This window comes from Notolabrus celidotus, chromosome 7 (genome assembly GCF_009762535.1).
Source record: "Notolabrus celidotus isolate fNotCel1 chromosome 7, fNotCel1.pri, whole genome shotgun sequence".
Lineage (NCBI taxonomy): Eukaryota > Metazoa > Chordata > Actinopteri > Labriformes > Labridae > Notolabrus > Notolabrus celidotus.
The window spans coordinates 31416503-31429284 of record NC_048278.1 but is presented as its reverse complement, the minus strand read 5'-3'; the positions used below and the strand labels follow the sequence as shown (position 1 = coordinate 31429284).

At 36.6% G+C, this 12782-nt stretch overlaps 1 protein-coding gene across 2 annotated transcripts; it reads right to left on the bottom strand.

Moving 5' to 3' along the window:
- Positions 1-359: 359 nt before the first annotated feature.
- On the bottom strand, positions 360-12424 carry cdc37 (cell division cycle 37 homolog (S. cerevisiae)). 2 transcript variants are annotated; one of them, XM_034688899.1, is made up of 8 exons: positions 12107-12424; positions 9703-9999; positions 9501-9606; positions 5767-5882; positions 5540-5662; positions 5250-5432; positions 2548-2619; positions 360-2072 (listed from the first exon to the last, which is right to left on the bottom strand). In XM_034688899.1, exons 1-8 carry the CDS (start codon positions 12221-12223, stop codon positions 1986-1988), a joined length of 1101 nt encoding a protein of 366 aa, XP_034544790.1. In that variant the 5' UTR covers positions 12224-12424; the 3' UTR covers positions 360-1985. The 2 variants fall into 2 exon arrangements, with proteins under 2 accessions (XP_034544790.1, XP_034544791.1); XM_034688900.1 differs by having other exon boundaries at positions 12060-12219.
- Positions 12425-12782: the final 358 nt, after the last annotated feature.

The window sequence follows — 12782 nt, the reverse complement described above, 5'->3', positions numbered from 1 at the left end:
TTAAAAAAGGTATGAAAATGAAAGTCAATTTTTTTATTATTATTATTATTATTATGAGAAAAAACAGATTAAAGTCAAAATTTTGAGATTAAATTTGGAATTCTGAGGAAAGTCAGAATTATGTCTACTTTTTGTCTGAAATTAAATAAGTAAGTGGAAACAGGGAATATTAAAAGTATCTCATTTTGAAAATATCCAAAATCATCATTAAAAAAGTCACAGAACTCAAAATTAATCTCAGAATTCTGACTTTAATCTCATAATAATAATAATAACAATAATAATAACAATAATAATAATAATAATAATAATAATAATAATAATAATAATAATAATAAACATAAAAATTCAGTGTCCATAATCCTCTTCCGTAGTTTAATTACCAAGCAGCTAAAAATAAATAAAACAACTTCCCTCAGTTAGACTTAAATTTAAACGCAGCTCTACTTCAATTTTAGAAGTGGAGCCCACTCTACACAGATTTTACACTGTAATATTAGAAGTTTTGATATTAAGTTGATGATTTCAGTCATTTTTAAAGGGATAGTTCCACATTTTGAAGTGGGGTTGAATGAGGTATATTAGTCACAGGGGATACTGGTCAGCTCGGCCCCTTGGTCAGGAAACAGGCCGGAGCTCTGCTATAAACCGCTGCAGACTGGGTCAGCTCTGCTATGTAAGTTAGTTCATTTTAATAAAGTCAGACTAAATATTTACGTCTGCGTAAGCATGCACTCTAGTCAGCAATTTTCAGTGCTTTACTTTGCTGTCAGAAAGCCTATTTGTTTTCATCTGTGTACACTACTCATGTTCTTCCACCTGCAGCGCACTGATCAGCTGTTCGGGTATGCGGGCTTCAAAAGAGGAAAAAATATAACCAAACTGAAAATGAATGATTCTAACAACAACATGACAAGTTGTTTACTGTGGACACAAGAGGACACCTTTATGAACCGGAGTTCAACCCCACTTCCAAAAACAGGAACTATCCCTTTAAATGTTGAGAAGTCACATTTTGCACAAATAGCTTCTCATAAATGTAGCTTGTTTACTTCTTTTCTCTTCCTTGTGTCATTGGACTGACATTTTTTACACAAACATAGTAAGGTACTGAAAATAAAACCCTCCACAGTGTATTGAATTGTAGTTAATTGAATCACTAAAGTCCAGTGGTACCGAGCAGACTCTGAAAGTCTGCCTGAGGCCACTCATGGACTGGATAGATTGTTGGTATTGGAAGCCTTCAGCACTCACAGATTTCTTGGGAACATGCTCACAAAGTGTGCAAGTCTGCTGGAGCTGTGAAGTCTGGACATTTGGATTCAGCCTCTGAGTGTTGACACACTTTGTTTGGATATACTAATGACGAATTCAGGCTGACTAATATCAGTTGATAGTAAATATTAATCAGTCAGTCGGAGGCCTTTAATTTCACCAACCACAAAATGTACATATTGTAAGTAGGTGCTGTGGAGTTCAGACTTTTTACTGTCCCCAAATAGACTGAAGAGGGCGCTGTTGGCCAGTGAAACAACAGGTGCAGGCTGACATGTAAACAGTTGTGTTGGCATTCTTAACTTTCTCTCTACTAAAATATGACGCTTTGACCTTTTTGATATCTGAAACTTAAAGAGACAATGTCATCCCTCAGGTCTTCCTAACAGCTTCACATCCAGTGTGATCTGAATAAAATCAGCTGATTCTAAAGGAGAGTAAACAGGGGACTATAAGAAACTCTTCAAGGAGATCATAAATGTACGTGGTTGACCAATATATCTAAAAAATAACTGATTACTAAATAAATACAAATGACCATTACATTGACAACAGGTAATTTTGGAGTTGTCCACATTTACAGTCAACTACCGAGGATGATTGCCTTACAATGACTATGAACAAAGAAGAGGTCTTTCAGTTCAGCTGATGTTACATGTAACATTAACCCACTTCTTTTTCACAACTCAATCATCTTCTTCTTTCTCTGTCTAATCTTCATCATCTTCATCAGCCTCTCCTGATTCAGGGACCCACAGCCCAGAGTCAATGCACCGATGGAGGTGGTATTTTCCCTCCTGTACAAAAGGAAAAAAAAACACAGAGATGTTTTTTAAAAGACTGAATGAGTGAATAAAAAACATGTTCAAGTTATTTTTGGGGCATTTTTTTTCTTCCTTTGTTAGATACAGCAGCTGAGGAGAGAGAGGAAATGTAGGGAGTAGAGATGGTAAGGGGTCATGGCTGCAAGAAAAAGCAGTAATCGCTGCAACAAAGCATACAGCCTCTATATGGCACTTTCTTTTAATTGCACTCTTTTTTACATTAATGCACTTTTTAATTATTTAATGAACTACATATTTTACCTCAACACCGGCACTTTTTTTTGCTCTAAGTAGCCGTCCATTGTATTGTCTTGTATTGTCTTATTTTATGTTTTTTTTTATTTATTCTATTTTATATCTGATCTGGGGGCACAGTATTTCACCTCTCTGATTCTGATTCTATAAATGGGACGCATGCTCAAAGTGTAAGGCCAACCAGCACACTCACCAGAGGATCCAGCTTGCTGATAGCTTCCTGCAGCATCTGAATGTTCTTCTCATCAAAGCTCTTCTGCATTTCCTGTGAAAGAAAACACGTGTCAGTGCTCATGTGATGACAAGTCAGCACTAAATCTGAAAAAAAACACAAGGACAGAAAACTTTCATGACAAACAATCCAGGAAATATCTACACCTGAGTCCTTCAAATTTCATACAATTGAATTAATTTGATTGAATCTGTGGTGTTTTATGTCAAGAAGAAGAAATCAAAGCTTGAAGTAAAGCTATGGATAATGTTTACCTGGCACAGTGAGCTCATGCCTGCCTGTGGAGTCCAGTCTGCTGATCTGTTTATTGACTCCTCTGATTATCCAACTGGCAACACGCTTTGTATCAATACGCTGCGCAAACATTTACTTGAAAAATAAATGCTTTCCGAATCTGTGAAAAAATGCCATCTGTCTCACAAGATGGTCAAAAACGTAAAGACCACTTCTGTTGCTTGTGTCGTGCAATTTCATCCACATGGAAGAAAGACACGTTCACTCAAAACAGACAAGGTGTGGAGGAAACAACCGCAGGGAAAAAGGTGTCTCAGTTTCTTATTTTACATCAAATATTTATGCTATTAACGCCCTTAAACAATACTAAAAGTAGACAGACAATTTGCATTTCTTTAATTCTCATGTATGAACACTGGCTTGTGGCTTCAGACAGCACACACAGAGAAAGGTGGTCTCTGATATTCTGTGTAGACTGGATGAAATGGGAGACAGTAAACAGGCTGGTGTTTGTTCTCACAGCCTCGAGGGATGCAGATGGAGGAAACACAGTGTTTTAAGCTGCAGAATTAGACTACATTAAATACTGCTGACCTGAGTTCACAGTGAACGTTCTGTTAGGGTGTAAACATTCAGCGCTCATTACAAGGAGAGAAAGGTTTATTCTGCAACAGACAACCGATACTTATTGACTGGGTTATTTATTCTTCATTGGATTGTCTTGTGTAATCATGATGTTTGTGTCTGTCTCTAGAGAAAAAGACATGCACTACAATAAATACAATGATAATAATAAATTGAAACACCAAATACTGTGATCTGTCCTTCTTGAAACACATAAGAAAGCTTTAGGGGTCCGAAAACCTTCAACTGAGAATCTCTTTTGTGGTTTTTAACATGATGTGCTCATATAAGACTGATTTCACCTCTAAACATGGCTTAATTCATGAAGTTTAACAACAGTTTTAGTTTGTAAGATCTTTTAATATCATAACTATTGACAACTAGGGTAAAAAATAGGGATATCAACAATTAATTAAGTTAAGGACTTACTTGAACACATTTTTTGTCTGGATTTTATATCACGTGGAACAAACATCATGTGGTCTCATACTTCGTTCAGCTATCAGGGAGGTGTTTTAAGTTTAAAGCATGTTTCAATGTGAATCAGCTGACTGAACGTGTTGTGCACAGCGGAGATGCTCAAATGGGGGCTGCGGCTGAGTGACAGGTCTCCACGAGCACTTTTTTTCACCACAGCCGGACTGATTATGACCCTGTTGCGCTCCCGGCTGACACTTGACCGCGTTCATATGCTTATTTTTCTCAATAAGAAAACTTGACACTGTGAGTCTAAAATATGTTTCTGTTCAGTTCCCTTGTTGAAGTCTGAGCCTTCACTTTTATGACTGTATGTCTGCGGAGATTATGAGCCTGCTCCACATGTTGATATTCAGGGTGTTTAATATTTTGAACACCTCAATACGATCCGTAGCAACTCAATACCATCAGTTATAAACATTGTGTCGTGAAGGAAAATTTGATTTAGGGGGAAAACTCATTTGCCATTGTTTTTGTCATGGAAAACTTTTACGTTTTTTTAATGGTTAAATGATATCAATGAGAATACTTGGAATTTAAATCCCTAATTTAAAGAGATTTAACTCATTTGTTTAAATATTTAATACTTTCATTTGGGAATCGTTCACTTTCAATTTCTCTATAATTGTTCTGAAATTTTTCAACAAGGTATTTTTGTGCAGTCATTTTTTGTTATTTTGCAAGGTACTGAAAAAAAGTGTACAGTGGTTTTACTTGAGTTACAACACACCTTAAAAATGAAAAATGATTACTTTGTTTCTAAAGAAATATAAGAGAAAAAATATATATTTCAACTGTCCACATCTGAGAATTGAAATAAAATAATAGTTATTTAAGTTCAATCCAGTTTTCTTGAAAATCGTTAGAGAATAGTGAGTGAATCGAATCTTAAATCGGGATTTGAATCGCATCATGGGTTGAGTGTATCGTTACATCCCTAGTGCTCACATTAGACTTATTTCACTTCTAAACATGGCTTAATTCATGATGTTGAACAACAGTTTTAGTTTGTAAGATCTTTTAATATCATAACTATTGACAACTAGAGTAAACAACATCCTGTTATCAATGAGGAAGAAGTCAACAAACTCCTTTTCTGACTGTTTAACATTGCATGTCCATGGATTAGCATGAAAGTGTGTTCTTTGCAAACAACCAGGCCTTTATTGTCTGTCTTTCTATTCTCTCATATTTCAGCAGCTTGTCATATAACATGTCCCTCTTTTTTTCTGTGTGTTAAAAGGCAACATCTGCTGAGCCTCTTGAAAGGATCAGACCTTTGTGTATCTTTGCGTGCGTGTGTGTTTGTGTTTGTGTGAATGGCTTACCGTTGGCAGTGACTCATAAACCTCTAGAGGGTCTAAACCACCCGGGCCCAGTCTCTTCTCCTTCTCCTCTTCCTCTAACTCCTTCATGGCGCCCTCCATACGGCTCTGCGCACAGCTGCGGACCCGCTCCTTCAGCAGCTCCAGCTCACGGTCAAACATGTCCAGGTACTGCTTCTCTGCAGTCTGACGTGAACAAGGGGAAACATCAATGTACAAATGTGTTTGGTATAACATTTAAAACTTAAAAAACACTTGAGGGTTTGAGGCGAGCATGTTTTGATGCTGCAGACCTTGATCTTTGAAAAGAAATGCCTGAAGCAGCCTCTCGGGTCGACCTTCAGCGTCCGAGCCAAATCCAAGATAAACTGCATGACTATGGCCTGATGAGCCACTTGCTCCATCAGTGCATGTTTCTGTAAATACATGGGATATTTCACAGAGCTTTACAAGGTAAAGTTTCCTTTTTTTTTCATGGTTAACCCAGAACATTAACACAGATCTTTCTCACAGCACTCACCTCATCGATCTCATGGTCAATACACATGACAACAAGGCAATTAGGCGTCTCTTCACACACCAGATGAGGGTTGTCTGACAGATACTTCTGACTGTCGTCCCAGCGATGCAGCATACCTGATGTACAACAAAAACACATTCAACAAATGTCACACAAAAGTAGAGCTGTAAGGGATGATTTTGAAACAAGATGTCAAATGTGTTTAAGAATCAGACATGAGAACACTTGTTTGGTGACTTCCAAAAAATGGCGACATTCACCCACCTTGACTCAAATAAAATGCCAAGGATTCTTTTTAAATGTGTGTCTTTGAGTCCCCAAAAATTACATTAAAGAGGCACTAAATATAATAATAATAAACTTTATTTATATAGCACTTTTCTTAACAAGGTTACAAAGTGCTTCACAACAAAAAAGCAGATTAGAAAGCATAAAATACAGTGCAAACAGGTGTAAGAATGCAGAGCAAATTCATGAATTAGGGGTGGAGAAATGCCTTCTTCTTATATTAAATGTTTTTAGTGAGGATTTAAAAGCAGTTAAGGCTGTGGATTGTCTAATTGTCAGTGGCAGGGAGTTCCACAAACTTGGAGCCCTGACTGAAAAGGCCCGGTCACCTTTTGTTTCAAGGCGGGATCTTGGCACAACCAGCAGAGCTGACCCCCACAGACCTGAGGGGCAGCCCAGGCACAAAGGGGGTCAAAAGGTCGTCCATTTAAAATTTTGAAAGTAATCAATAAAATCAACACGATAAAAAAATGGCAGTCAATGTAAGCTGGCGAGGACAGGAGTGATGTGTTGATATTTTGATGTGCCAGTTGAAATCCGAGCGGCTGCTTTTTTAACTAGTTGGAGTCTGTGGAGGGAGCTCTGACTGATACCTGTTAAAAGTGCATTACAATAATCAAGACGAGAAAAAATAAAAGCATGGATGACTTTGGACAGATTGGAGGGGGAAAGGAAAGATCTTATTTTGGAGATTTGTTTGAGGTGTAAAAAAACAGGATTTTCAGAGTAGTTTATACATGAGTGTCAAAGCAAAGATCTGTGTCAAATGTCACTTCTAAATTTGTGACCTTCGTTGTGATGTTATTGCAAAACAACCACAGTGTCTCTTTAGAAACATCAGCATATGATATAACTGATCAGATTAGCATACACTGTGCAACAGCTTGTGTCAAATGAAGAATATCATGTGGTCAGTGACGCCAGGAGTTTGAAGAGACACTGTGGTGTTTCAGAAAGCGCTTCATTCAGTTTGATCGTTTAGAAACAGTTTATGGTTGACGTTGATACATTTTACGTGTCATGTTACAATAATGTGATAAAAGCTATTCAATGAATTTGGGTCCCTTTATAAATTGAAATTTCAAAATGTGAAACAAATATCCACCATGTGCCTACACTGGCGGTCAAACTACATCAAAAAGGTCATGGTCATGATGTTATCATGGAAAATATTTCATATCAGTCGATATCGATTATTATCACGATAAATATCAAATCATTATATCATTTAAATTGAAAGTCAAATAAAATTTTGTCCGTTTCAGCTGTGTTTACATTCCGCTCCGAAGGTCTTTAAGTCCCGCCTACCTCTCACCCTGCGACATGATTGGCTGTTCAATGCTGTCTTCTTCTGCTGTCTAATGCTGGCTGGCAACTAGTGTTTAAGGCTCATTAGTGACTCCCTTTCCAGTGGTTGGGGGGTGTAATTACAGGTTTATCTATATCAAATTTTATTAAACAGTTGTTATATTTATATTGAGAAAAATTATATCACAATAATTATCGTTATTGAATTATCGCCCAGCCCTAGTTGTGTGTCAGCAAAAGTATCCGATGAAGCCTCATTATTTACAACATAATTTGACCCCATAACATCTGCAGGCTTCTTGGGCTTTAATTGTTCACATATGAACCTCCAACTATCAATAGAAGCACATGGTTGTGGTGCATCACGCTTTTAAATGAAGGACTGCTCTGAGTATTTTTACAAGCTACTAGATGTCATCGTGTTTGATGTATCAAACACTCAGACAGAAAAACCATTGACTTGATTTGGCTTCAACCACCCCACACCAGTTCTTATAGACATCTATACTCAGCACGACCGCAGCACATGACACGAAGATAATGAATGAAGATGATTATTCTGAAGATCCCTCAGATTTAAAAATACAGTGTTGTCTACAAAACTGTTAAGTATTTACTGTGGTGTTTCCATATCAGCTATCATCAAGCACACATTTAATACACAGAGAAGTGACATTAAATGATAGTAAAGGTCTCAGTAGTGTCCAAATTAGTTTTTCAATACCTCTACTTGTGTTTGTTTAAAATCATCTGAGGTTCACAGGATTTGTGTAAATTTTTTCAATTTACTCATATGTGCATTGTTAATGACACAATGCCTGTTCTGCTACATGTTTCTTAATACTACCCACTGTACCTTTAAGCTAACAAACAGATGTTATATTCCTGTGTTTAGTTTTTGATATAAAAAAGTAGCTCAACAAGGTGGCAACATGTTCATTTTTTAAGCTTAGTTCTTCAAGGACTCAAAAAGAGGATGTATGCCAAAGTCAAAATTCAGTGAACTAAAATGATTGCTCTGCACTTTGCTGAAATGTTGCCAATGAATATATTTTTGCTTGTTAATAGATATATACATAACATATACACTCCCAGTCAAAAGTTTGGACATACCTTCTCATTCAATGGTTTTTATTTATATTAATTATTTTCAACATTGCAGATTAATACTGAAGACATCAAAACTATGAAATAATCTGGTTTTGCCATAATCTGGATTACAACAGTAGTCAAATAGGACTCTCCATTGTGTACTAACCCTACCTCTGAACAACACAACTGATGGTCTCAAACACATTAAGAAGGCAAGTCATTCTACAAATGAACTCTTGACAAGGCTCATGTTAATTAGAAACCATTCCAGGAGACCACTTCATGAAGCAGACTGAGAGAATACCAAGAGTGTGCAAAGCTGTCATGAATGAAAAAGGGGGCTACTTTACAGAATCTAAAATATAAAACATATTCTGTTTTGTTTAACACTTTTTTGTTAATTAAATAATTCCACATATGTTCTTTCATAGTTTTGATGTCTTCAGTATTAATCTACAGTGTTTCAAATAATAAAAAAAAATACAAACCCTTGAATGAGAAGGTGTTTCCAAACTTTTGACTGGTAGTGTATATATATATATATTTATATACATGTATTTGTTTAGACATTTTATTTTTCAATTTTGCAGTTTGACTGTTCCTGCCAATAATTCTTGATACTGTGACAGTTAGTTTAAGTATATATAACAGTTATCATTTTGCAAAAATGGCTACTGTCATGTTTAATGTCTTAAAACTTTAGAAACAACTCATTTGTTAATCTTGTATGATTTAAAAATATTGCTATTTTCAATTTGTGTCTCATTTTATTTAACTGAAACCTATTTATAAGAAAGTAACGCTGTTTGGGTTTCTGTTCTTGTTCTTATCTCCATAATAACTGGGTTATCTGGTTCACTTGACTGTAGTGTAGATTGCCAGTTGAATTTGTCATTTGCCATTGTTTTGGTTTTTGCTGTGTCACTGTTTATGCTGCTCTCTTGGGCAAGTCTCTCTTGTTAAAGAAATTATAATATCATCAAGGTTTCAGCAGGTTAAATAGAGGGTTGAACAACATACTCAGTCAAATGGAGACTAAAGCATACCAAAGTGTTTGATTTCCGCTGCATGCTTCTCCACAAAGGTCTTGTGCTTCTCCACCTTTTCCTCCTCAGTTTCCTCCTTTGTTATGGGTTTAACGTTGAGTACACTCTAGAAATCAAGATAAAGGAAAAAAAAAAAAAGAGTGCTCAAACAAGTGAAGTCAGACTAAGTCTTGTGACCCTGATGATGACTCAGCCTTGTTACCTTGCTGAACCCTTCTTTACTGAGAGTGTCGACGTTCCAGGGAAGTTTCTTTTCTTCCCGTCGGTATTCTTCGATCATTTTTTCAAACTTCTTTTCATCTTTCGTCAGTTTTTTCACCTCAGCCTGGGCTTTCTTCAGCTCAGCCTCCCTCTCCTCATCCTCCTCTCCTTCCTGCCTTTCTTCTTCCAGCTTTTTAAGCCGTCCCTGGGCCTCCTTTAATAGGGTCTTGCATTCTGCAAAGTTATGCTCCAGGTCTTCTCCTTTCTGCTGGAACTCAGCCATTTGCTCCAGACGGGACTGTTACAGAGAGTAATAGAGAGGAAAGAAATAATTGAAAGAGACAAAGAAACAGTATAACTCCAGTTGGGAATTTTACTTTAGAGCTAGATCAATTCACTGGTGGGTTGATATTACAGCCCAATCACAGGTATGCTTGTGTCTCTGTTTTAGTTTGTCCAATATAATGTTTGAAACAATCTTTACAGAACATCTCGAGAGGAAAAGTGCTTCTTATTATTTTAAAATGGTCCTATTGTGGGTTTTTTTTTTTGGGATACAAGTTTATCAAACTGAGCTGAAATATCACAGCAGAGGTAAATCAAATCAAATTTAAATTCTAAAAGGAAAAATGGGATTTCAAATATCATGGGAAGTATTTGTTAGAATAATATTGACATGTATAGAAGAGCTGATCGTCTTCACTAGTATTATATAAAATGACTCGAACAAAAAACAATTGTTCAACACTAGATGAAATGAACAATGATACTGAACCTCATGCTCCAGTGCATGAGCCATTATCAAAACACACATATCAGCCAGTGGTTATGCTTAACCTTTCCCACATCTCAGCTTGATTTCTCACAGACATGACATTTAACCAACAATGGAATAAAAACCAATGACAAAACCAGGGGAATTCTACAAACGACATCACACTCAGTCCACTTTCACTTCACAAGTCACATGACAGTTACACAGAAGTAGAGCCATACAAACAGAGCTTGATCAAAGATGTGTTATCAGACTATTTCCAAAATAACTTGTGACCCATGACTCAAATCTTTCTTTTTTGGGGAGTGGCTTATGATTTACTTCAATCTCAAGGCCACTAAAAATGATTCATTTACAGGAAGTCACAAACAATAGACACTCCAAAGTTCACACATTTAAATTGTAAAGGGATTATAAATGTTGGCTTTCAATGAGCTTCAGTAATGTTTAAAGGGCCACATGGCCCATTTCTACAGCCTGACCTTTTTTTTTTTTTTTTTTTTTAAACTTTATGCAGATATTTACGGTGGCCCTGAAGTGGCAAATCAAAAAACATAAAGGCAAATCAGAAAACACTACAGAAAATCAGAAAACACAACGCCATCAACCAAACCGGAAAAGGTAGGTACCCTTGGGCCATTAGCACGTTGTTTTGTTTTCTGATTTGTTGTAGTGTTTTCTGATTTGCTGTTGTGATCATAGACTGTAAATAAAAGGTTGTGATTTGCACTTCAGGGCCACCGTATATATTTAATTAAATGACTGTATACTATCACAAATTTGTTGTTATTGGTCCAAAAGTTTGGTTGTTTTGTCCAAGATGTTTACAGCCTAGATCATTTAAATGTTTAAAAATAAACCTGCAAATGTTACAACAGACAGTTGTTAGGTAAATTCAAATATACTGAATAATCATTGAAACCTCAGGTTTACTCACTAGCTTAATCCAGAGCTTTCTACAACATTCGCATTCACCAGTGACGACACATGGGTAATGATGTCCATGAGATGCAGGGGAAAGCTCTAGAAAAAAGCAGGTTATGCAACAGTGCAATGTGGCTGCAAGTTTGTGAAGAATTCATTAAGTAGATCTGGATTCTATAATAGTAGTCAAATGAGCATTTTCCAATTTCAAATTGAACATTCAGGCTCAATCTAAAGTTAATTTAGATATTTATGTACTGAAGTGCAACATCAAAAGATCTCCTATCATCCGAAACATGCTATTGATACAATCATTGCCAATTTTTTCAGTGAGGGTTATATATTCCATTTATAATGTGATCCTTTATGTTTCAGGTGATCTTAGCTGCTTCAAAGTGTCATCTTTTTGTCTTTTTTATTATGTATTAACTTGTATGTTGTCAGCTGCACATTTAATAACATGTCACAATTATCTCATTTTAAAGTCCTTTACAACTGCTGCTCTCTGCAAGTGCCTTATTAGTTTTAAGCCAGCTGGTGGGTCACGAATCAGATGAGTCACAGATTTCTACAGAACACCTGTCGCTTCAATCACAGACTGTGGTCCCCTCTCTGGTTGTCGCTCTGTTACTAGGTCACTTCTACAGGTAAAAACTAACCAGGTAAGACTCCAAACTTCACGGCTACAAAGAGTTTCACTGCTGACCCGGTGTCTCATTCTAAATAAGCTCGGCGTGTCGACGTACGGACAGGTCACATCTTCATCGTCGGACACATAGATGTGATCCCACACGCTGTAGTCGATGCCCGCTTTGGTGCTCATCCTCCTGCTCTGTCCGCCCCGCTCTCTCCTGGTGTTTACTCACAAATACAGATACACTTGGAAGAAGATACAGAGCTTTTCAACTGGGACACTTGAGACGAGAAGGCGTCAGTACACAAGCTAGAAAATTGATAGTTTCCTCAATCCTCTTAGAGTGTAAGCAGCTGACAGAAATCCCCTTAGTGCCCCGCGCGCCTGGGATCCAATCAATATACGTCATCAAGAAGCGCAGGTGGAGTCTATTCTTTAAAGTGTTAATATTTTATTTATTACTACGGAAGAAAAAAGGTCAATTTTTTTATTATTCTGAGTTTAAACTCAGAATTCTGAATTTACTTATCAGAATTCTGAATTTAATTCTCAGAATTCTGAATTTATTCCCAGAGTTCTGACTTTATTCTCAGAATTCTGAATTTAATTCTCAGAATTCTGACTTTATTCTCAGAATTCTTACTTTATTCTCAGAATTCTGACTTTAAACAGCAACAAGTTTTTTCTTGGCTTCAAAAGAAAGGCAGGATCTGATGCTGAAATAAAAATCCAGCTTTAATTTCAACCT